At 32.5% G+C, this 25,112-nt stretch overlaps 1 protein-coding gene across 4 annotated transcripts in view; it reads left to right on the top strand.

Moving 5' to 3' along the window:
• The first annotated feature begins 4,310 nt into the window (after positions 1–4,310).
• Positions 4,311–25,112, top strand: part of LOC143249610 (protein HGV2-like) — a 35,890-nt gene continuing 15,088 nt past the window's right edge. For 2 of the 4 annotated variants that reach the window (XR_013027859.1, XR_013027858.1), the window contains exons 1-5: positions 4,314–4,763; positions 7,544–7,770; positions 12,247–12,312; positions 20,127–20,320; positions 21,753–21,817. Coding sequence is in view for 2 of the 4 variants with exons in the window: in XM_076499755.1 (XP_076355870.1) it covers positions 4,717–4,763; positions 7,544–7,770; positions 12,247–12,312; positions 20,127–20,320; positions 21,753–21,817 (599 nt within the window). In the remaining 2 variants the exon portion in view is untranslated. Of the gene's footprint in view, positions 4,764–7,543; positions 7,771–12,246; positions 12,313–20,126; positions 20,321–21,752; positions 21,818–25,112 lie in introns of all 4 variants that reach the window. The other 2 variants (XM_076499755.1, XM_076499754.1) reach the window with 2 other exon arrangements.

The raw sequence follows: 25,112 nt of genomic DNA, 5'->3' as shown, positions 1-25,112 counted from the left end.
CAATCCTACTATGCGTTGGTAAAAGAGTATCCCAAGAGTTGGCGGTAGATGATGATGACTAGTTGCCTTGCCTGTATCCTTACACTGCTAAATTAGGGACAGCTAGCGCAGATAACCATAGAGTAGCTTTGCACGAAAATCAAAACCAAACAAATCCTTGTATTTATATCGGAATGACGTGAAATAATCTGCTTACTGAAATGGATAGTATTGTAGAATCTTGAATGTAATATTATTATATATTTGTGAGGAACAAATTAAGATCATGACTAGAAGTAGAGATCTCCAGTATAAACTTTTTCCATTGAACACGTCAAATTACTTCTGTGGCGTGTTTTATGCTGTCAATAAAGACCTATTTGTTTTCACTATAATATATTTTCCAGTATTCTCCCTCAGTTTAGTCACATAGAAAATGTGGTTTTCAAATTAGCATAACTTTCTCCGATGAACCTTTCGTTATGCAAATACTACTTTAATTTTAAAGGTTATCACCATACCTGAGAGCACCACATATCTTAAAATATGACGGCTTTGGAATATAATGATTTCTTTGGCTTAGTTTTTTAGAGGATTTATAGTTTAGAATACAGTGCTTAGTTCTTCGATAGTAATATAAAAATATCTAATGATGCATTGGTCTATTTAATTAGGAGCAACCCACGCCTTTCTGCATATTTCGTTTAAGCAATGAAAGTGAACAAGGCGTGTGTTTTGATACAGCAAAGCCACATCAGGACATCTGCTGAGTCTACCAGGAGAATCAAACCCCTGATTTTAGCGTTGTAAATCCGTAGACTTACCGCTGTAACGGGGGTGGGGACATGTGAGCAAGGCTAACTCTATTCGCTTACATCACAAAAGATTGTAAATATTCATTCATTAACTTGCGATATTAGTGGGTTAAACTTTAATATTTGATAAAGTGCTCATTTGACAAAAGGCCTAATGCTCGATCTCAAGCCTTGGATATACAAAAATAAAATAATAAGGCCATCTACAATTCTAAGATAGTGTGTTTCATTCATTAGAGTGAATAACTTGGTGATTCAGATTGATTAAAGGAGCATAATTAGCAAAAATTACTTAATTTCTTTCAGCTTAGCTGGTATGACAATCGTGTGGTTCTCAGTTCTACCCGTGTAGACCAAGATATTGGATTATGAACTATAAACCAATCACATTTAGTTTTTTAAAAGTGTGTACGCTTATGGTGCATTCAGGTAAAACTGAGTTAATGTTAAAGCAGTGGGACACGTATGCTTAACAACAAGATATTTAACAACTTATTTAGTTTAAAGAAGACTGACTTCTTCAGTCTTATTCATCAAAAAAAAAGAGACCAGGAACCATGGAAAATACAAGTAAACAATCTTCATTTTAATCACAAACATAGGGTACATGGGCACACTACAGACACGATATGACCGCTTCTACTGGATTAATTATTTTCATCTGATCTCTGATCAGGCCAAAATAATCTACCAGAGTGTTTAAGTTAAAAATTTCTTTCTTCGCAGATAACATCAGCATTACCCGTGGTTATTAAGTCGACTTACGTGATTTGTAATTCTCATTTAAGTAAACGGGAAACCGTAACCTCAAAATATCATCTGAGTTGCCTTTGAAGGACACTACTGTTCATGGTATTGTGAAATATGTGTTATTACAGCCGATTTTTCATAGGCATAACGGGTGTGACCTAAACAGAATGACAAGGAACAAAGGTAACCAGAACGACACAAACTTATTGACTTTTGGCTACTTGTTTTGTGAAACCTGTACATACACAGAATAAATAATAAATTCTAAATATTATTTTATCAAAATTGAAAAGTGGAAATACATGGTATATTTGTATGTCATATTTCTATAATCAATGAGCAAGTCACAATATTAAAGTAATAAAAAGTTAAGCGGATATATAATTACGCTTAACTTTAAAATAAATAAAAAAGATGTGTTCACACGACTTTCCTATAAACAAAAATAGCACTTTTAATTCTTATAGAACACAAATTAAAACCTATAAAGATATATTATGAAAAGCACATAATGCTTTTCAGGCTGGTTTCTTTGTGTTGTAGCATTCTCACTTTTACACAAATGGTGGCTCGGCATGGCCAAGCGCGTTAAGGCGTGCGACTCGTAATCAGAGGGTCGCGGGTTCGCATCCGCATCGCGCCAAATATGCTCGCCCTCCCAGCCGTGGGGGCGTTATAATGTGACGGTCAATCCCACTATTCGTTGGTAAAAGAGTAGCCCAAGAGTTGGCGGTGGGTGGTGATGACTAGCTGCCTTCCCTCTAGTCTTACACTACTAAATTAGGGACGGCTAGCACAGATAGCCCTCGAGTAGCTTTGTGCGAAATTCCAAAACAAACAAACAAGTTACACAAATGAATTACATAGCAGCTGTAAATTATATTAATGTTATAGAATGAGCTACTTTTGGAAGCTCGATTCATATACTTTCAGCCTCTCAGTATAAAATCTGGATGCCTAGCCAAGCATCCCCATTTTGCAGTTCCTTCCTAAACCACTGAAACAAGGGCATGATTTCATTTCAACAAACAGTCATGAGAATAAATCAAACAAGAAGTTAGCTTTGTTTGAAACTATATTATTAAAGCTTCAGAAAATGTATTATAAATGTCATCCAACTAATCATCTTTACATAAAGGTAAGTTGCGGTGGGTTTTAAACATTTCCAGTTCCATATAGGCCTGGCATGCCCAGAGGGTTAGGGTGCTGGACTTGCAATCTGGCGGTCAAGGGTTCAAATCTCCGTCACACCTAACATGTTTGCCCTTTCAGCCTTCGGGGCGTTATAAGTGATGATTAACCACACTATTCGTTGGTAAAAGAGTAGCCTTAGAGTTGGCGGTAGGTAGTGATGACTAGCTGTCTTCCCTCTAATCTTACACTACTAAATTAGGTGGCGGCTTGCGCAGATAGTTCTGGTAGAGCTTTGCGCGAAATTATAAAACAAACAAAGTTCCATATTTTCTGTCAATACACTAGATTGTTGTTTAAAATAAACCGACGACTTTACTAACATGCCTATCACATATAAAAGAATATTTAGACTATTTCTCTTGACTATATGTCATTACCTAGTGTGAATTAAGACTATTTTTTTAATTGGTCATATAGTGTTTGCCTGAAACTTAATCAAATGCAGAAACTTGCAATAAAATTTTCAAACAAAGTAGAATAAAAATATGTACTCATTATGAATAGAGTTAGCAATGGCCTGTACATGTGTGGGTGTTCTTCTTATAAAAAAGTCACATTGGGCTATTTGCTGATTCCAGCAAGGAGAATCGAACTTCTAATTTTAGCGTTGTAACTCGGTAAGCTACTCAAGGGTTATCTGTGCCAACTATCCCTAATTTAGCAGTGTAAGACTAGAAGAAAGGCAGCTAGTCATCACCACCCACTGCCAACTCTTGGGCTATTCTTTTACCAACGAATAATGGGATTGAATGTCAAATTATAATGCTCCTACGACTAAAAGGGCGAGTATTTTTGGTGTGACGGGAATTCGAACCCGCGACCCTCAGATTATGAATCAAACGCTTTAACCCACCTGGCCGTGCCGAGCAACTACAATGCTCTTCAGGGGGATTAGTTAAATTAACAATATTACTTGAAGGTTACTGACTTTGATTCTTTGATTATCTTTTGATTAATAATTGTTCACGAAGATTAACGTCTCACAGGTCTTCATTAACTTGAGATTCTCTCTCTTAGAAATAATTTGTATCCATATTAAAATATCGTTGGGTAATTACTTTATATAATTTGTGAAAATTATGACTGCATCGCAGACGGAGTTTTTGTATTTCCAGTTTTTTCAGTTAACGTAGGGTATAACGTTTTCTAGCAAGTAAAAAATTTCACAGTATTTCTTCTATGTATCATTAAAACTGGGCCTGACATGGCCAGGTGGTTAAGGCACTCGACTCGTGATCTGAGGGTCGCGAGTTCGAGTTTCCTGTCACCCTAAATATGCTTGCCCTTTCAGTCGTGTGGGAGTTAAATGTGACAGTCAATCTCACTATTCGTTGGTAAAAGAGTAGTCTAAGAGTTGGCGGTGGGCAAGTTTGAAATGTTTAGATTTCTTCTATGTTAGAAGATGTGGCTGTTGTTCAATAATGATTTAAAGACACTGCAGACATCCAAGCTTGTTATTGATGTAAAGCTCTCTTGTTATTTTATAACGTATTTAACATCACTGAAACTTTTCTCCCAGTTGTTATTATTTCAATTGCAAAATAAACTCATAATACGAAAATGTCAACAATGAAAAGAGAACATGTAAAGAAATTCGGTGTGGTATGATACACGTAAAATGGCGTGCCCTCTATACTTAAAATAGAATATCTTATTTGTTTGCGATTTTATATGTTTTTATACTCAAGAAGGATTTAAACACACTTCACTTTTTTACTGACTAACTGAGACCTTTTCTTTCTTATCTTTTGTTTTAATAGAGGACTTTTTACTTGATTCAGTGCCTGCATAAAGTTGAAAGTAAAACGTCATTTCGTGATGGTACACGTCATAAAATTTAAAAACGCGCGAATTTCTGTGAAGTAAAGGTGTAAGGTAATTAGTTTTCTTGAATTATTCAGACTTTGATAAAATTAAGTATTAAAAAGTACTGACCTTGGGTTATAAGAACAGCGAGTACAAGTAAGTGAAAAAGTTTATGATGACTACCAACGTTGCGAGTCCAAGTTCAAACAAAGGAGAAAGGTAATGGTTGTTATTATGAAGAATTTTGTTAAGCCTAACTTACGACACTGATAGTAATTGTCATAGAAATTATAATTGAAATTCAATAATCTAATACTATTACCATACCCGAGATGTTAAACTTACTGGGTTTCTTTTCTGTGTTTTTATCTGTACTTTGCGTGCATTTAAATGTCATGAATACTTACATTGACACGCACGAATCTGAATCAAAATTAATAAAGTAAAATTGTAAAAGAGGTAAAATTCTAAAGCTCATCAGACAGGCTTATTAACGGTTTAGGCATTTTATATATTAATTTTCATGAATAAAAATGGTTAGGTATCGTTAAATTTCTGTAATACTAAAGTTCACTAATTTGTAATAAAATGTGACTGTGTTTTTACTAATTTTAGACAAGTTAGAGAATTTAAAGGTGCTTCAAATTGAACCCTAATATACAAAAGTGGTAAGTAGAATTACCAGTATAAACACTTCATTTTTAAATGCATTTTCATAAACTGTTCATGCATCAGATTTCATAATAGTATTTTATTTACAAAAAACGTGAAGAAAAATACCATTAATGTCACAATTTAATTAAATTAACTGCAGCACTAGATTAACTTGTGTGTTCTGTACATATTTTTGGTAAATGTTTTGCAGTGAATATGGAGAAACAAATATAGTGCATATATTTTTGAAAACGTGGGACCTGTTAGTCCATTTTGGTTACCACATCCTTTAAACTAAAACTGTTTATACATCATTTGTAAAAAATAAATAAATCTGCCATTATCATTCATAACTGCCTCCACAATATTGAAAATTAACCCATTCCAAAATCTAAGCACTCTGTTAGAAAAATAAAACTGTCTTAGCTGAAAGTGATTCCTACCTTGTCAAAATTTGTACTTATGTTCCCCAGACCTACTAATCTCACCGTTATTAAGTATGAAACAAGAGTATGCATCATCACTGTTAATTCCATTTACAATCTTAAATACCTCAATCAGACCCTTCTCTAAATCTTTAAGAGAAAACAATCTGAGAGATTTCGACCTCTCTTCATATAACAACCTCTCCATTCCAGGTACCATTCTACTAATCCTTTTCAATAATTCAGTGACCTGCATAAACTAAGGAGGTTGAGACTGAACACAGTATTTCAAATGTGGCCTATCCATTGACCTGTACAATGAAATTATAAACTCATTAGACTTGTATTCAGTATTTTTGTAGGCACACTCTAAAATCTAATTTGCCTTACCATCAAGCTTTATTATTTTTTAAACTTCCCAATATTTTCTTAAACAGCTAAGAATAAATACAGTCATCTTATTCAGTTTTGTTTCTGTATATCCAATGTTCAAGATGTTGAATATTACTTAAATCTTCTTTAGTAAAAACTGAAGAAAAAGCAAAATTTAATAACCAACCCATTCCAAAATAAATGGTTAAGTTTTTCTGTATCATCTCTTAAGGATTCTATCCCATCTTAACATTTTGTTTTACCCTTAATGTATTTAAAGAAATCATTACTGTTAATTTTTATATTTGCAGCAAACCTTTTCTTTTGATATCTTAACTTCCTGTTTCACAAACTTTCATAATCCTGTTAAAATGTGTCATTACAGCCAATTTAAATTTTGTAACTTTATTATGTTTTTCTCTAATTTCATCTCTTATACTCTTTGTGAGCCAACCCAGTATTTTACTTGAAGTTACCCATTCCTTTCTATAACTATAAGGAATATATTTACTTTGAATAATTAAAACATTTTTCCATATCTGATCTTTTGTCTCAAGATAATTCAGCTGTGCTGAATTCACAACAGATAATTCTTGTTGCATCCCTTCATGATACTTGTTAGTTAAACTGCACAGTCTTTAATATCTGAAAATGATAACAGTATTTTGATTACTTGCAAGGTAGGAATAATTGGAAAGACTAATTTTGATAATTTGTGACACTAATCAATATAATCCATACTCATGGATAATCAAGCTAAATCACCCAGTTGTGCCAGTGAACACTAACTTCCATATGAAAGTTGACTAGATGGTATGAGAGACTGATCAACCAAAATACTTAAAATCCTTTTATTCCATGACTGTTAAGATTATTCCCAAAAAAATTGTAATCAAAATTATTATAACCTATATACATTACTTTGCATTAAAATTAAAAGTCATTTACCCAAATCACCAAATGATCCAAATCCTTTTATAAAATAGCAACATTACCTCACAGTAATAATGATGAATATCGGGTATTTTTTAGATACCATGATAGACTGTCTGGGTACGATACTTCCAAATTCCATAGTTTTATATTGGTAACAGTTATAAAAAAGCTTCAGTGAGAACATTAACAAAGACAAATATGTACTGTGTGAAAAAATGACAGGGTGAAACCTTTAAAACATCAAGCTTCCAAATGCATGAAAGGCAGAGTAATAAAGGGAAAACCTTAATGGAGGAGTGTATTTTCCTTTTTTTTTAAATTTTCTAAAACTGTTTACCTGATTTGAAACTGAACCTTATTGAAGTTTATGAAATAGTGTATTTTCAAAGGTTGAATAACATAAATATGACAATCTTTTTCTAAACCAACATTGAGAACTTAATTTTATGATTTATATTGGTATTTAATTCTGTTAAATATTTATAATTTTCCAGTTTTCACATGTTATTTGTATGTTGTTTTTTTATTATCAGATATCTTTTGTGCACCTTTTAGAAAAAAAAAGAAATTTTATTATAAGGAAGTCATATCTTTTATATCTTTCATTTAAAGAAATCTTGCTGGTGAAGCTGTAAATTACCTTTTCCAAGGTAAAAGGCACCTACTTGTCCAAGATTATCCATCAGCTGTCTCTAGCTTTCAAGAGTCCTGCAAGTTATTTGCAGAAAAATATGGAGAAACAGCCAATGAATGTGGAGAAGCATATTTTTTCTATGGAAAAGCTCTTTTGGAATTGGCAAGACTTGAAATGGGTGTGCTAGGGAATGCTCTTCAAGGAGGTAAGTTTATGCATTTCCAGCTTATTGAGTGGACTGTTGCACATCAATTAATATGAAGATGAAAAATGCATCTTTAGGCTGCTTGGCTCATTACGGTCACTGCTAATCATTATATGAAGAAATCAGCATTACCTTTTTTTAAGTAATTGATAGTCATATGTTACCAGACAAAATTTTAATTATTGAGACATACCAAATTGTTATTCCATTTATTCTCTCGGTATGGATTTGATTGGTGGGGTTGACCTCTTAACCATTTTGTGCTTGTTATAATTTCCATTCTATTACTTTGAAATTAATGAGTGTATGTTCATAAAACTTGGCAGATTATCAATAATTGTTACCATGCTTTCATACACTAAATATCAATTTTTTTATTAAGATTTAAGATTTGTTAAAATACGTTTTTCTTATGTCTTTTCTTTATTTCTGCATGTTGCCCATCCAATATGCAAAGTAATTTTCATTTTAAGATTAAAAATAGTTTTGTGCATTAGAAAATTTTAAAATTCCACATGTAAAATCCTTATTATGTCTGGATAGTTTTATTAATCATTTCATAAGAAAAAAAAAACTTGTGCTATTTCCACTAACAAATCCCTGTGTGGGCTTAGTTGATTATACCAATTTTGTAACCACCATATAAAATTAGGTAATGAATATAAATTCCTTTTCATTCTAGGATAACTACAGATTAAAAAAAAAAAACATAAATGTTTTAGACCCAATATCTTAAATCTTATGTTATTCATTTATACATATATTTATTAATTTTATTATACTGACCATTCAACTGTGCCTGACTAACAATACAGAAGTTACAATGACTCAGCACACATGTGCTCATGTGATTGTATCCAGTAGAATAAACTGACCTTTAGTTTTTACAAAGTGACCTATCTTGATGTTTTAATGAATCAGCATTTGGTAGAAATTATCGCATTTCAATTATTATACATTGCATGTGTATATAGATTACTACTATTTACAAACAGGTTCTTTAAAACTTAATTTCCTTAAGACATAGAACATAAAAGAAAAATAAAGTATGCAATTGTCTTTTCTGATTATGATCTTTATATTCATTGCTGCTTTTCTTAGCTTACTAAGACTTAAGAAATTTTTCAAATGGAGAATGCAAAACAAAATTTTATTTTTAGGTTTACACACACACACACACACACACACACACAAAATCATAGATTACTCCAAACATTGATGCCATAAATTCCATTATAACTTATCAAATTTTAATAACTAATCTGTATTTAAATGTAAAAAAATATGAAATTATGAAGAGATTAACAACTCAATTTACCAGCTTGATGCTTTGTCTTGAAAGAAAAAGAATCCCATTATATTTGAAAATGGCTGAGAAAAACACTAAATGGAAATTTTAAGCTACCAGTTGGTTAATTGCATGTCACATATAGGAAAGAGGTGATTGGGGGCTACTGTGTTTGATTCACTAAATATAATGATAGCTCAGCAAACAGAAAAGGTAAAATGTTTTTATATTATAACTTGTGAATATCAGTAATGTGAGTTTCTAATTCATACAGAAATATATAGCTTTGTAAATTTGACATCACAAGCATCTAATTTGAACCAGTGCTGCATTCAACGTACAGTGTGACTCACAAAGTAGGTGTTTTTGTGTAATATTTACTTGTAAATTAAGAACTTAAATAATATACAGTATGAATATTTAAATTATTATCTACAGTTTGATATAAAACTTAAGATAAATTCATAGAATAGTAATTCAATAAAATGTTGAACCCAAGTCAACAAACATAATAACATGGTCTTTGACCTGTAACCCATCCAGAAAGAACCAATTAGTATGTCAACAGAAGAACAAAATTGGAATTTTAAAGTGCTATTCAGTCTTTAAAGGCTTGATAATATGAAGAAACAAGTCAGTCATCCATGAGTTTACAAATGATACTCCATTCTTGAGTTGTTAAAATTTTTATTAAGATCAAATTATACAGTCCTGATATTTATGAATACATCACACTACCAGTTTCATTTTACTTTTTAAGCACTGTGAAGTTCCTTTTACAATGTAGGTAAATGTTAACACCATGACATGTTACTGAACTATCACTGTAGTTAAGTATATCCATACAGTTAAATAAGGAATATGGTAACTCTTTTAAGAAACAGGACATTGCTTATTTCGTATAACTCACAATGCAGTTATACTTGTGTAATTAAAGATGTCATAATTTGTAACAATGCTCAGCAATTCAATAAGACTATACAAAATGCTAGTCGTACTAGGCTGCATTAGGAAAAAAAATTAAAATCATTTTTGTCCCAAAGGTAAACAGTTATAAGTTAAAAATAGTAACTTTACACATCTTCCTTAAAACATGTCTGAGTTGTACCTTTCCAACACTTATTGTCTGAGCATCATCTTAAAAGCCTTGGGTGTGTATACCCAAAAGTCACGAAAGGTTGGTAAAAGAGTGAATTAGTTAATAGAGATGATTTGAGCCTTTTATTAGACTCTGCATCTCCATTGAGAATTTAAGTGTTGTCATTACAATAAAACTAATATTTTTAGACTGGGTTTGTTTATTTTCCAATGAATCTGACACTTTATAAGGTAAAGCTGTAATGTTTAAAGTTCTTATATAATATGCTCTTTAAACTTTTTATTTTGTATTTGGTTTGTGTTATGACAGTATGGTTAGCATTGATTAATGCAAAGCACTAGATTATTTATATTCCAAAAATTACTGAAAATTTGTTTCTAGTGTTATAACTTTTATAAATTTAATGCATATTGTATGGTCATTGTAAAAGTGGACATTTTTGAGTGGCCACCACATAGAAGTTAAACAGTGTTCCTACATAATAATACTAAAATTGATACTTGAAACTGTTGGTATTTAGTGAAACTCCATGATTACAGAGTTGAGGAAAAAGAAAACAGCTGTGTGTGTTTGTGTATGTATGTTTCATAAGTATATTGTTTGTTCATGACTGTGATTTTGCTGTTAAAAAAAATTCTGCAGTTGATGCAGTTTTTGTCATCAGTGTTAGGCCTATTGGAATAACATGTTTGGAAATGTGTGCACAGCATTGTTGCAGTAGATAACTGATAAGTGAATAAATCTATCATTTATTCTAAACATTTAACAATGCATAAGTTAAATGTGTAGTTTGAGAGAGATTCTGTATCCTTTGTATCACTATAAGTGCATTTGGATGTCAGGCAGCAGGTGCTGTAGATGACTGTTTTTTTCTAAAATCTATTTGTTTTTAATATAAACTGTTTTTTTCTAAAATCTATTTGTTTTTAATATAAAATAATATACTGAGTGATATCTATTTTAAAAAGGCTTTAGTCATGTCAGGAAAACAATAAACAAACTCAGTGACATGAGAAAGCTCATTATATTCATGCATTAATACCTTTTAGTAGGTAAAAGGCTTTAAAGATGATAATATCTTCAATCATATTTTCAACCTTTTTTGTTTTTGTAGATAACATTTTAAATCAACCAATTAAGAATTCCCTCATTGTTTAATGGGCCTTAAAAGTCATTAATATCTCAATAATCAGTTTTTTTCTTAATTTCTTTAAATCTTTATGTTGTGTTACATTAGGACTGGAAGTTTTACCATCTCAGTAACCTTCTGTATTATTATTAATCTCTGTTATCAGCAGTGAACTGTTTTCTTGATAGCTCAGTCCTTTCATTTTAGTGTTTTATGGAAATGCTTATTTTTGTTAAATGAATCCATAAAGAAATCTGAAATACAAACTTAGTTTATGTACAAAGTACGTTACTCAAATGTAAAATGGTCCCCTTCTCTGACAGTAACTGTAATTAATGATTTCTCAATTTTGTTGTAAGTGGTTGGTTGGTTGTTTGTGGAAGCATTTTTGTTCATTTACTTGTTAGGCTTCTTTAGTGAAAAATATAATTTTATGCTTCTCAATTACAATGTTTGTGTGATGAGACTTATTTTCAATAAAAAAAAAAACAACAGAAATCTCCTTGAGTTTTAAAATTTTCAAATACACTAATGGTTTTAAAATGCTAAAATGGATGATTCTGAATAAATTGATTCTTCAATTCAGAAAGATCTGAATGTAAAATATTTTCATTGTGCTAGGTAACTTTTAAAGCATAGAATATTTCTGTTTTCAAATGGATTAAGTTTAGAAATTTAAAGTGTGGGGTCACCCCACCCTGTTAAAGGCAGAAAACTCAATCCAGTAGGACTGAAACCTATGATATTTGGTCTGAAGTGACAGGATTATTTTCCCCCCAGACCCTTGAAGTTCTAGAAATCCATAGTAGTGATTGGTGCAAAAAAAAATGTTATTTAACAAAACAACATACATAGGAATCACATGATTGAATTAGAGTTTTTATGAAACTTCAAACAATTTATAGATATGATTTTTAAAAAAAGAAGCATATCTTCTTTCAATTTTTGTTTTCTGAATAGTTGCAAGTGAAGAAGATGATGAAGAATCAGAAGATGATCAGGTTGAAAATCCAGAGAGTGTAACTGGTATGTTAAACATTAATATGCATTATTAATTCCACTTGAAATAACTAAGCTATGAAATAAATTATGAAATATTTTTTTCATGCATATTATTTCAGTTTAACATGTGCAGAGTAAAGCATTTTTAACTTTTCATCTATTAACAAGTTAGCTCTTTCTTTAAATATACCTTAATTATAAAACTGTATGATAGTATCATACAGTTTTGTAATTAAAGTATATCATACATGTTATCAGAAGTAACTATTTTTATTCCATTTCTTTCAATTTTCTGTGTTTCTAACTTCTTCCTGATTTTCAAAATTGTAAGAAGAGTATACATTTCCCTGTTTTTCTGTTTTCTATTTATTTTTCCCCTTGCTGTATTTTTATTTTTTCTTCTCTTTTTCCTTCCTAGCATTTGTGCTATTACCCTTTTCTTTTTGTCCATGATCCCAAATTTTCCAAACCTAAAAATTATTCCCATATTTTTGCAACACTTGCTTAGAAAAACATTTACCCCTGGATGTAATAAGCACTGTTTTATAAAGGTGAGTAGTGTTTGGGCATCACTTAATTGTAACACATTAGGCTGATTTTCAATAGATCCCAGGTGTTGTAGGTGTGATGGAAAGTAGTTTGTGTTCTCATTTTAACATTTACATCACTGCATCCACTTGTCACTATTAAGGCAGGTTATTGTAATTGCAAGGTATGGCCATACATTCCAAATCCTCTTAGATGTCTCCAGTGTCAGCAGTTTGGTCACTCAGACACATCATGTTGTGGTTCCTTGATGTGTGGTTGTTGTGGTGGCAAGGACCACGATGCCTGTGAGTGTAAAATGGATCCTCGTTGTGTCAGTCGCAATGGCTCTCACCTGTACTACTTTCGTCCTTGCCCTAATTGGTTGGACGAAAGAGGTGCAGCATTTTAAAACAGTTCAAAACATTACTTACCCTGAGGCACGAAAGTTGCTGTTCATCACTTCATCTTGATCGTACGCTGATGCACTTCATTCCACAACTACAGTGGGAGTGCAGACAGATTTCTCTTTGCCTTCAAAAGAATTGTTCTCAAACCAAATGAAAAGTCTTGACCTCCATGGTTAAAAAAGTTAGATTCAACTTCAACACCCATCTTTGTCCCACACATACATTCCAGCAAACCCCAAGATCTACTTCCTTTGGTTCTGGATACAGGCATTTCTTCAGGTACATCTTCTCCCACCCCAAGATGCAAAACGATCATTTGTTCACATTCTCAGTCACTGGAATCCTTTTCCAAGAACAAAACCTGCCAATTTGAGCTGGGGCAGGATCCACAGATGTTGATAGGCCTCAAATGAAGACAATAAAGAAGAAAGACATGGTCGTAAACAGAAGGGCTCTCCATCCAATTTTCCAACACATAAATAAAAATGGCCACCCTGATATAATGGAACTGTTGAGGTTTATGTTCTAATGTGGATGACATCAAAGCATTGTAAGCTGGATCAAACAAACTGGTCTTCTTTCACTGCTCTAGCAGAACTTGATCCTGCCACCATCTGTGAGCCATCAATACACAACTGTGTGGCAGCAGTAACTGACTGTATTATACAGGCAACTGCTCAATGTATTCCTAAGATCTCAACACGTTTTCCATGATATCCTCGCCTATGGTGGAATCTTGCCTGCCACATGGCACAAAAGGCTTAAAAACGGGCCTGGGATACTTTTCATAGATATATGACACTCTCGAACCACATCGATTTCCAGAAGTCTGGTGCATATGCTTGGTGAGTAAGATATTAAAGCCAGAAGGAATCTTGAATTAAGTTCACAACCAGCATATCTTCTACCACCAGTTCCAAAGTCATATGGGACAAGATTTGAAAGGTCAATGGGCAATATAATTCTGTTCCCCTCTTAATCTTGCTCTCTAATGGCCAGGAAGTAGTTGATACCCAGAGCATTGCTGATACTCTAGGTGAAAGCTTTTGCCAGGTATCTAGCACTTCTGCTTTATCCTTCACCTTCTTGGCCATCAAAACTCTGGCAGAGTGATTACCTCTTTCCTTTCAAGCTGATTGTCTCTATGACTATGATCAGCACTTTACACTGGTGGAACTCAAACTGACCATTTATCAGTCTGGCAGTACATCGGTCGGACCTGATGATGTACACTATGAAATGCTGCACCATCTATCTCCTGCTTCTCTTGTTATTCTTCTGATTGTTTTTAACCAGATTTGGCAGGAGAATGTTTTTCCTGATGCCTGGCACCAGGCTATTGTCCTGCCTTTCTCCAAGCCTGGGAAGGATCCCAAGATTCCTTCAAACTACCATCCAGTTGCTCTGATGAGCTGTTTTGTAAGACCTTAGAGAGGATGGTTAAAGCTTGGCTTGTTTGGTTCCTTGAATCAAACAACCTCCTCTCATCCACTCAGTGTGGGTTCCAACAACAGTACTTCACCGTGGACCACCTGATTTGACTTGAAATGTCAATCAGAGAAGCCTTTCTCAAAGGACAACATCTTGTATTAATATTCCTTGACATTGATGAGGCTTATGATACAATATGGAGGTATGGCATTTTGCAAGACCTCCATTTATATGGGGTATGTAGCTATTTGCCATTTGTTGTGGTTCAGTGGTTGCACAAAGAATCCCCTCTACAGTTTCTGTGTTCACTGCTGAATTGTACACCATTTCTCTTGCCCTGGATCACATAGAAGCAAAGCAGTACTCAAATTGCACTATTTATACTGACTTGCTGAGTTCTCTGCTGGCCCTGGAATAGCTTTGTTAGTTCACACCCTGTTTTCACCGATATCCAAAATTGACTGACCCATTTATCTTTAACATCTACTTCTATCCAGTTTTTCTGGATAACAGACCACATTGGTATTCATGGGAATGGGCTTGCCAACACCGCTGCTAAATCTGTCTGCTGTGGTACTATCACTGCTGTGCCTGTTCCATATATGGACTGTGGTCCTGTATTTGAGGCTCGGTTCTGTGCCAGGTGGGAGTCGACTTGGAGTGAGCAACAGGAAAACAAGCTTTTCCAAATAAAACCTTAAATTGGATTTTGGCCATCTTGCTTCTCTAAGGATTGGAAAGAGGAAGTTGTTCTAACTGGGGCTACACATTGGCCACAGCTTTCTTTTATCTGGAATTTACACAGACTATGCATTGGTGCATCACACTCCAGTCACAATAAGCCACATTTTACTGCCTTGCTGTCGTTACGACTGTCAATGACTGCACCATTTGAAACATGTTTTGTTCCAAGGATTCTGTGTAATATTGGACAGTATTATTGGCGATGGTGACACTGTCCACCTTAGAAATGTTTTTAATTTTTTAAAGGCCATTAATCTTTTTAATGCTATTTAAATTTTTTAATTTATACATTAAACCTTTTTAATGTGATTCCCTTTTAAGAATCAAAGTCCATGTATTTGATTTGAAATAGGAAAATGGCTGTAACTTGAAACTAGGACTGGAAAGGGCAACTTCAGGTGTCTAACGTTGCTGTTTGAACTACCCGTTAGTCATCCTGACAAGTTATAATTAAAATTTTGCTGCAAGACTTTCAAAAGTTATATTACTCTACTTTCTGAAAACAGCCATACTGTCAAATAACTCAACCAGGACAAGTCAACTTCAGGTGACTAACACTGATTTTCAAACTTATCCATTAGTCTCCTGGAGAGAAATGATAATTTCAGTTATGCTACAGAAAGTCCTTTACATCTTGTATTACTGTAGTTTTTTCTTACTGCTGTAGACTAGATGTAAAAATTGTAGTTAATGCTATTTATGTTTTTAATTAAAAATTAAACTTTGTTTTGTTTTACCTTAATATCCTTTTATGAATTTTAATAATTTTACTTTTATTTTAACTTTTTACCAGATGTTTGATGCAGATAACCTGGTTGCTTTGTATCGTAAAACACCCAAGCAAACAACCAAAACCATTTTATAATTAATATGTTTGTCCATAATAGGTATTTAGTGAGATAACTTGTTGAAAAGTTAGTGTCTGTTAGTAATTTGTGTTTATTTAGAGTTTGCATAACTTTTCAGGACACTAAGTAGCCTTTCTTGTAGGATACCAATGTCTCGGAGACCCAGCTGACAGCATAAAATGTTATTTTTAAGTACTTTATGTATTCAATTAATGATCTGATGCATTTCAGTTAGATTTTAACTTCTCAAGGATCAGGTTCATGTGCATCCAGTTTTTAGTGTTTTCTGTATTAGTAACTTTTAAGACTTGGGTGTCGATTTAAAGAGCTGTTCACCCATAAACAGCGGGAATGTTATTGGTAGCAGCATCAATTGGTGATGGCTGCTGTTTAAGGGTTAAACAATTCTTTTGTTTCTTGTGTTTTTTATGTTTGTTATATCACTAATTTCATGAGATTGTAATGTCACAGGCTCTTATGCATTGTACCTTACATGTAAAAATTAAACAATTTTTGACTAATCAAATGTGTTGATGTGAATTGTAAATGTTTGTATTGTTTGATTTAATTTTGAACATACTTTGCTATATATTTTGTTATTTTTAGCTTAATGGTGTTTTTTATTTTACCTTATGCCTTGTGTACATGAAGAGTTTTCCCTTAATTTTCCATTTTGCACATCTTTCTCCTGAACTACTTTTAATTATATAAGTAACAAAAGTAAAGATATTTGTAAAGCTGAAACTACCAATCTGGAGACATTTGAGGAATAATGTCATCAGTTTTAAATATTGTCAGTTAGGTGGAAACAAATGAAATAGTAGATATTATTATTCTAATAAAGCTAGAAAAGTATATGAAGAATTCCTGTTTAAAAGAATTGAAAACAAAATGTTCAGAAATTCTAAAATGAAATTATAAGTGGTTAGTAATGAAGTTTCTGAAATGGTACTGGTTCAGAAGTTTCATGAAAAGATATGAAATAGAAAAAACACCTGGAAAAAAAAGAATGAGAGTAAGAAAGTAGACAAAACACTAAATAGAATTATTGAAGTTGACAATGTACAGAATAATCTACATGTAAACTACAAAAGTTGTTCCAATTGGTGTCTAATCAAATAAGTTTGGATGTTAGAGAACATCCATAACAGGCAGGAAAATTAAGTTTGGATGTTAGAGAACATCCATAACAGGCAGGAAAATAGGGTGACCTTACTGTTGGATGTGTATTTAATTAGCTTTTCTGAATGCCAGTTGATTTTTAGATTTTTTTTAAGTACAAAGCTTATTCTGATTGAAAGTTAATACAAATTATTAGCTCTTTAATGATATGGATATTACTGACCTTAGCGAGAATTCTCTTTTTGGTAACATTTAGACCAACAAAAATATGTAAACTTGTGATGTTGTGACAGTAATGCAAAATATTTACATGGCTTAACCCTCTCACTAGTGCACATGCCACATAATTTAGCTACAATTAAAATTATATTTTTAATTATATTAAATGTATTATATACATTTTAAATTTTATAAGAAAATCTTGAAAATTCTCAATTTTCATAAACATTAAGCTTGATTTATTTACCACCCATCTGATTAGTATTGAATTTAATGTAAATTACTTATAATATAGATATTACTAAGGCAGAACATAACTTTTATAACCTTTAGTCTTATTTGTTTATGGAACCATAAACTAGAAAATCAGACCCACTTGCCATGCCTACTTGTAACATCCACTTCCATAATTGTCAATTGTTTGCTTAAGGTATTGTATACAATATTATTTATAACCAATAGAAAGCCAAAGGTCTAATTTGTCAAATGATGTATTATGTTGTTTTCTGTGTTGTATGTTTCACCTTTTCTTTAAAGTTTTTTCTCTCTCAGTATTCACTTCAACAAGCTTAGCTAATTTTTTTTTAAGGCTCTTATCACATGGACAGAAAGCCAGGTAAATTATGATAGCTATAGGATATTGTTTGCTGTGTGTGTTATTAGTCTGTATTCTTAGATGCATTATTAATTAAATAGAATATTTAATATGGTACTAACATTACTATTAAAAAAAACAAAAACTAGGCTTAACTTTCATCAACAGTTGACAGAAGAAGAAAAAAAACTGCAATCAGGCAAGTACAATGTTTCTTGTTTTTTCATATATATGAAAACATATATATGTTGTTATTATCCTTTTCCATGTGGATTGGGGTCAGAGTGCTTGTCTTCAGGTTTTATAGACTTGCATTCAAAATTTTAATGAACTTCTATTTTATGAATTTGTCCATAAATTTAGAACCAAATTGTAGTTTGTTTGTCAAACAATAGTATTATATATTTACATTCTTAGTTCAAAAGTGTGTATGTATATATAATTTATGTACAACAACAAAAAAGCCCCCCAAAAATAAAAAAAAAATCCAAATGAAAGGATCTCCAGGTTCCAGGCTGTAATGTGGGATATAGAATGCATCTTACTTAAGTTTTGGAAGTAACTGTGGAAGTAGTACCTACACTGTGATGGGAATACACCATCTATCAGTCTTGACCTCCATTCACTATTCTCACATGAAGAATAATTAAATAATCAATGAAGTAGGAATTAGGAAAGAGAAATGTGGAGCTCAAAGAGCAGTGATCAAGGCAATATGCTCCTTGAAAATGAGGTTTCTTGATACAAATGTAACTCAAGAAGTCTGATAAACTACAGTGGAGTTTTATGGTACTGGTACAGTAATTTTTTTTAAAATTTCAAAATGCATATTTCCACACAAAAACCTACAACAATTTTGTTCTGTGCTCTTCATGTGCAAATCTTTTAATCGTAGCAAGTATGATGTATGAGTAGAAAAAAGCACTTCATAATACTGTTAGTAATAGAAATCATTCTTTTTATATATTTATTTATTATTATAGTTTTTAAAGATATATAATAAATTTAAAGATTTAACATTTGTAAATAGTAAACATGTGTAATGTATGATAACCGAAATGTAATTGTATTTTAAAGTATACTGGTATGATAATACTATGTGTTAAGAAGAATAACACATTTGCACTTTATAAAGGCCAGTTTTTGATATTTTATGTCACAACATAAGCTGCACAAGCACTGTGTAATGGTTTATAACTTGTGTGGTTATAACATAAGGTAGACAGAATTCATTTTTTAAAGAATAAAAAATGAATGTAGATATATATATGTATATATGTATACTGTTATGAAATTTAAACTATTTAGAGTAAAAATTTGTGGTTTTCTGTTGCAGTTATTCTACATTGAAAGAGTGATTTAAATTTATCCTTTTTGTCTTATTAAGTTTGCAAGGTCAGTTAAATTGACTAACTCTGTACAGAATTATGGTAGAGGAAATAACAGATAAAATATAAAGTTTTACTGCAAACAAAGGTGTGAAATCTATTTAGGAGAGTATAGAAATAACACAAGTGAAATTTTGGGTTTTTGATATGAAGAAAAGTATTTTTAATCTTAATATGAAAATCACATTGCACACTGACCATTCAAAACAAAAACTGTATTCACTGACAAATTTTTTTTTTTAGTTTATTGAAAATACTTCACTAAAACTTTTTTTGTATGTGAAATACTTATGTTTACTGAAAGACTGTCAAATTTCATGAAGCTGTACACACTATATTAAAATTTGTAAAATCTAAACAAATACACAGAAATCACGTAGTCATTTAAGTTGAATGAACTTATTTGAAGAGAGTTAATAACAAATTTTGGATTGATTAAGAATTAAAACTTGTGCCATTAATTTTTTTAAGCCAACACATTAAGGTTTGTGCAGTTTGTTTCTTGTCTGTAATATATTTGAAACCATTTTTCACTTTATTTGTACAATTTGATTAGAAGAGGAAGAAGAAAATTCTCAAGATGAAGAGCCAGAGGAGGAAGATTTGGAAGAAGATGAACAGAAGAGTAAGATAGCAGGAAAAGAAAATAGTACAGACAAAACAGAGGAAAAAGGTGTAAGTGGGATATCGGAGGACCCACAACCTGGTACCTCATCGGGAGAAGGATCTAAAGACAAAGATGAGGAAGAAGTGTGTTTAGCATGTATAATATGTGTACCTATCTATAGTGAAATGTGTTGTCTTTTTTGAAAACAACACAATATCAAAAGGTTATCAGTGGTATGCAAATATTGCATTTCAGCACCTTATTTAAAGATTTATATATAAATAGTCTTTGGCATTTCTTTTTGTGTTTCTTAAAACTGATTAAAATATCAGAATTAAAAACAACTCATTGCAAGGATGTTGTGTTAAGTTTCTTTTTTTCTCAATATTTTTTTGTTATTACTATTTGCTTTAAAAAGTTGTAACTTCACATGTATATTTGTTGGTTTTTTGTTGTGATTATAACTGTATGGTATGCTATCAATTCATATTTAAAATAAAGTACAATGAAAGGTGTAGTTATAAAGAGTTTTTATGTGAAAGTATATTTTTCAATATGATACCTTTTCTTAACTTGTGCTCTCTGCTTGTTCAGTTTTTTGCTTGCCACTATCCTATCCTTGATGCTACCATCCACTCTCACATGATTTTGTGTAGTATAGCTGTACTACAGCATTAAAACATCACCATCAGTAGGAGACTGTTTCATTTGCTTTGTTTTCAAATGATGGATCTTCTTTTCTGGGCCCATTCTCAGCAAGTCTGTCATCTTTCTTATCACATTCTGGGTGCTTTGACTCTTATGGCAAATTGGCTATCTTGTCATGACAAAATTCTGCTGATGGAGTGGCCTTTTGCACCTCAAGTGTTCTGGTGGTTATACTTCTCGCCCCCTTCCCTTTAAGGATGCATTTGCTGCCTAGCTCAGTAGAAAACTTCCACTCTTCTGATTTTCAGTTTAACATTTGTCTTAAGCAATGGAAGCATTTAGTCACGATTGTACTAATTTTTATCTGTATACTTATTGTCCAATTATTTTCTTCCTTGTATTTTCTTACATACAAACTACTCCATGTCGAGTCCTTATTTCCCCATTCTGGAAAAAATGTAACTATCTACAACATAGTACAATGTTACTATGTCATTGTAAAAACACAATGTTTCATTCGTTCAATTGCAATGTATGCAAACCGAATGAAGCTGACTCGGCGTATTTGTATTCCCCATTCCTATTGTTATCTGGATGTTGGGTTCCTGGTGGCCTGGTGTCATTTGTAGAGTGGGTCTGCACATGTGCCTTGGTTGGGTTGTCAGAGTGGAATTTGTTTCTTTTGTTTTTGCTTCCTGACTTTGAAGTGAAAACAGTTTGAACCTTCCTCCTACTGGGACTAAGAATACAAATGCTCAATAATACATATTCAGTGTAGGAAAATATTAATTTTCTGACATATAACATTTGTATTAATTTAAAATATACATTTTAACATAAGTGTAATATATAATGGAGATATTGGGACAATTAATCTTTCTAATCTTTTCAGTTGCACCATCTAATAAGGGATATTTGTATTTCTAGGATGAAATCTCTAATCTACAGTTAGCATGGGAATTTCTCGAATTAGCAAAGCTCATCTTCGAAAGGTATTATCAATAGGCATTTATATGCTTTTTTCTATTAATCAGTTTCCAAGGTAATCACCTTTAAAGAAAGTTTTCTTTATTAGATTCATAGCAGAGAAATAAATTTCTGTATTTCATATTATTGTTGTAGTATTATGCATTTGTATTAGTTACTGTATTTCTTTTATTGAGGCTTGTATTCATTTTTGATTTTTAGAACCTTTATGTAATTTTTGTTTCATTATTTTATATCATTATTTAGTGGCACATACTTGCATTAATAACATTTATTGAAACTATTAAGTTATGTTTTTGTCTCTCCTACTTCTTCCCAGGTTCATATGTTGAACACGTATGCACTTTTTCACTTAGTGAGCATATATATTAGGATTTATACTGGAATTTTCCATTGATATCACAACATTTACTCATGTTTATTAAAAAATTTTTAATGGACAGGAGATTCCAAGTTCATGTGGGTTCGACACTTTTCCGTTCTTTTGTACAGGAACTTGGGGTCCCTCAGGGCTGTGTTTTGAGTGTCACACTTTTCAGTATAAAGATAAATGCCATCACTGAACAACTCCCTCTCACTGTTGCAAACGGGCTCTATGTCGACGACTTTTATATCTCGTGTCAGTCGTCGAACATGAGATATATTGAGCGGCAACTACAAACTGCCCTCAATCATGTACTGAAGTGGTCTGCGGCAAACGGCTTTAATTTTTCTCTTTCTAAAACCGTTTACATGCACTTTTGCCGCCAACGGGGTATTCACCCTGTTCCTGAACTCTGTATCGGTGAAGTTTTGCTGCTAGTGGTCCCTGAGACCAAGTTCTTGGGGCTTATCTTTGACCATAAGCTGACCTTTATACCACACTTAAAGCAGCTACAGGTCAAATGCACAAGAGCACTGAACATCCTCTGTGTTTTCTCTACCACTAGTTGGGGAGTAGATCGATGTCCTATGTTAAAGATATATCGTGCTCATATTCGTTCAAAACTCGACTATGGAACAATGGTCTATGGCTCTGCCAGACCCTCGTCCTTAAAGATGCTGGACCCCATTCATCATAAAGGACTTCGACTCTGCACTGGGGCTTCAAGGGGTATTCAAGGCTCAGCTCCGTGCCAGCTAGCAGTCCACTTGGAGTGAGCAAAGTGACAACAAGCTTTTTCAAATAAAACCCTATATTGGGCTTTGGCCGTCTAGCTTCTGTAAGGTTCGGAAGTTGTTCTAAGTAGACTACACATTGGTCAGTTTTTTAATTCATTGTTTTTTTTTATCTGGAACTGATGCACCAGTGTGTAGTTTGTGTAACACTCAAGTCACTGTAAGCCACATTTTACTTTCTTGCCATCATTACGACTCTCAATAACGGCACTATTTTAAACATGTTCTGTCCCAGGGTTTGTATGTAACATTGGACAGTGTTATTGGTGATGGTGACACTGTCCACCTTGATAAAGTTTTTAGTTTTTTAATGACCATTAATCTTTTAAACCTCATTTAAGTGTTTGATATTTATTCATTACACCTTTTTAATTGTGGTTCCCTTTTCAGAATTTCATTCTCTCTAGTTCAATTTGACATTGGAAAATGGCCAGAACATTAAATAATGCAACACCAGGACTGGAAAGGCCAACTTCAGGTGACTAGCGCTGCTGTTTGAACTACCCATTAGTCGTCCTGGCGAGTTGTTATCATTTTGCTGCATGTCTTTTAACACTTTTATTACTTTACATTTTGGTACTGGCTGTAATGACACATAACCCAGAACCAGGACTGGAAAGACCAACTTCAGGTGACTGACGGTGGTTCTTGTACTTATCTGTTAGTCTTCCTGGCGGGTTATGATTGTTACCATTCTGCTACAGGAAGTCCTTTACAACTTTGTAGACTGAATATCAACATTGGGTTTATGCCATTTTCTGTTTTTAATTGCTGTTTTGTTTTTACCTTTGTTTCCTTTTATGAATTTTACTACATTTACTTTACTTTTACCTTTTTTACAGGACATTTGGCTCATTTTTATTATGAATTTGCTATATGTATTTTAACACTTTTCTTATTTTACATTTTGATAATGGTTGTTATGACAACATAACCCAGAACCAAGACTGGAAAGGCCAACTTCAGGTGACTGACGGTGGTTCTTGTACTTACCTGTTAGTCTTCCTGGCGGGTTATAATCATTACCATTTTGCTAGAGAAAGTCCTTTACAACTTCTCTTATTCTGCTTTCTCTCTTAACATTGTAGACTAGGTGTCAACATTGGTTTTATGTTTTTTCTGATTTTCAATGATGTTTTGTTTTACCTTCATTTCCTTTTATGTATTTTACTACATTTAATTTATTTTTACTTTTTTACTGGACGTTTGGCGCAGATAGCCTAGCTGCTCTGTGCCATAAAACACTAAATCAATCAATCAATCAATCTTAAGAAAAAAACTTATTTTTTCTGTTGTTTTCAGTAATTGGTCTCTGTACAGGTTTAGTTGATTTGACCAATCTCATGGCCACCAAAATATATACAAGTTATGCTTTTTTCATTCTAGAATAACTCCAGATTATACCACAAACATAAATGTTTAGACTAAAGAGCTTAAGTCTTGTAACATTAGACATTCATATATATTTGTTATATTGTCCTGTCAGCTGTGCTTGGCTAACAATACAAAAGTTACAATGATGCAGCGCACATGCACTCATGCTACTGTATCCAATAAGTTAAATGAATCTTTAGTCTTTACAGAGTGACCTGTCTTGGCTGTGTTTTAGTGGACTAGTATTTTGGATATAGTTACATTTCAATTAATTATCATACATTACATAGGTATATAGATTATTACTATTTACAAATAAGCTATTAAATGTTTTGTGAAATGTGGAACAGTAATTAAAAAAAAAATAATAAAGCAAACAATTATTCTAGTTATAACTTTTATACTTAGTTGCTCCTTGTTGTATGTTGCTAAGCCTTTAACTTTTGTATGAGGAGGATTTGAAATATTTTTTTTAGATCTTGGACATACATTTGAAAAACCAAAAATAAATGTATTGATACTGTAGATTTCTACTATAATTTATCAAGCTTAGAAACTAAGCTGTATTTCAGTTTAAAAGAAATATGGAATTTTGAACATATCAAAAATTCAACCTACCTCCTTGAAATCTTGTTCTGAAAGAAAGAAATGGTGTGGTAACACTTGAAAATGGCTGATAAAGCCATTGGGGGACGTTCTGAGGTTTTGATTGTTTATTCACATTTCATATACAGAAGTAAATGTATATAAGGGAGCATTTCAAAAAAT

This window comes from Tachypleus tridentatus, chromosome 4, assembly GCF_004210375.1.
Source record: "Tachypleus tridentatus isolate NWPU-2018 chromosome 4, ASM421037v1, whole genome shotgun sequence".
Lineage (NCBI taxonomy): Eukaryota > Metazoa > Arthropoda > Merostomata > Xiphosura > Limulidae > Tachypleus > Tachypleus tridentatus.
This window is presented reverse-complemented; position numbering and strand designations above follow the sequence as displayed.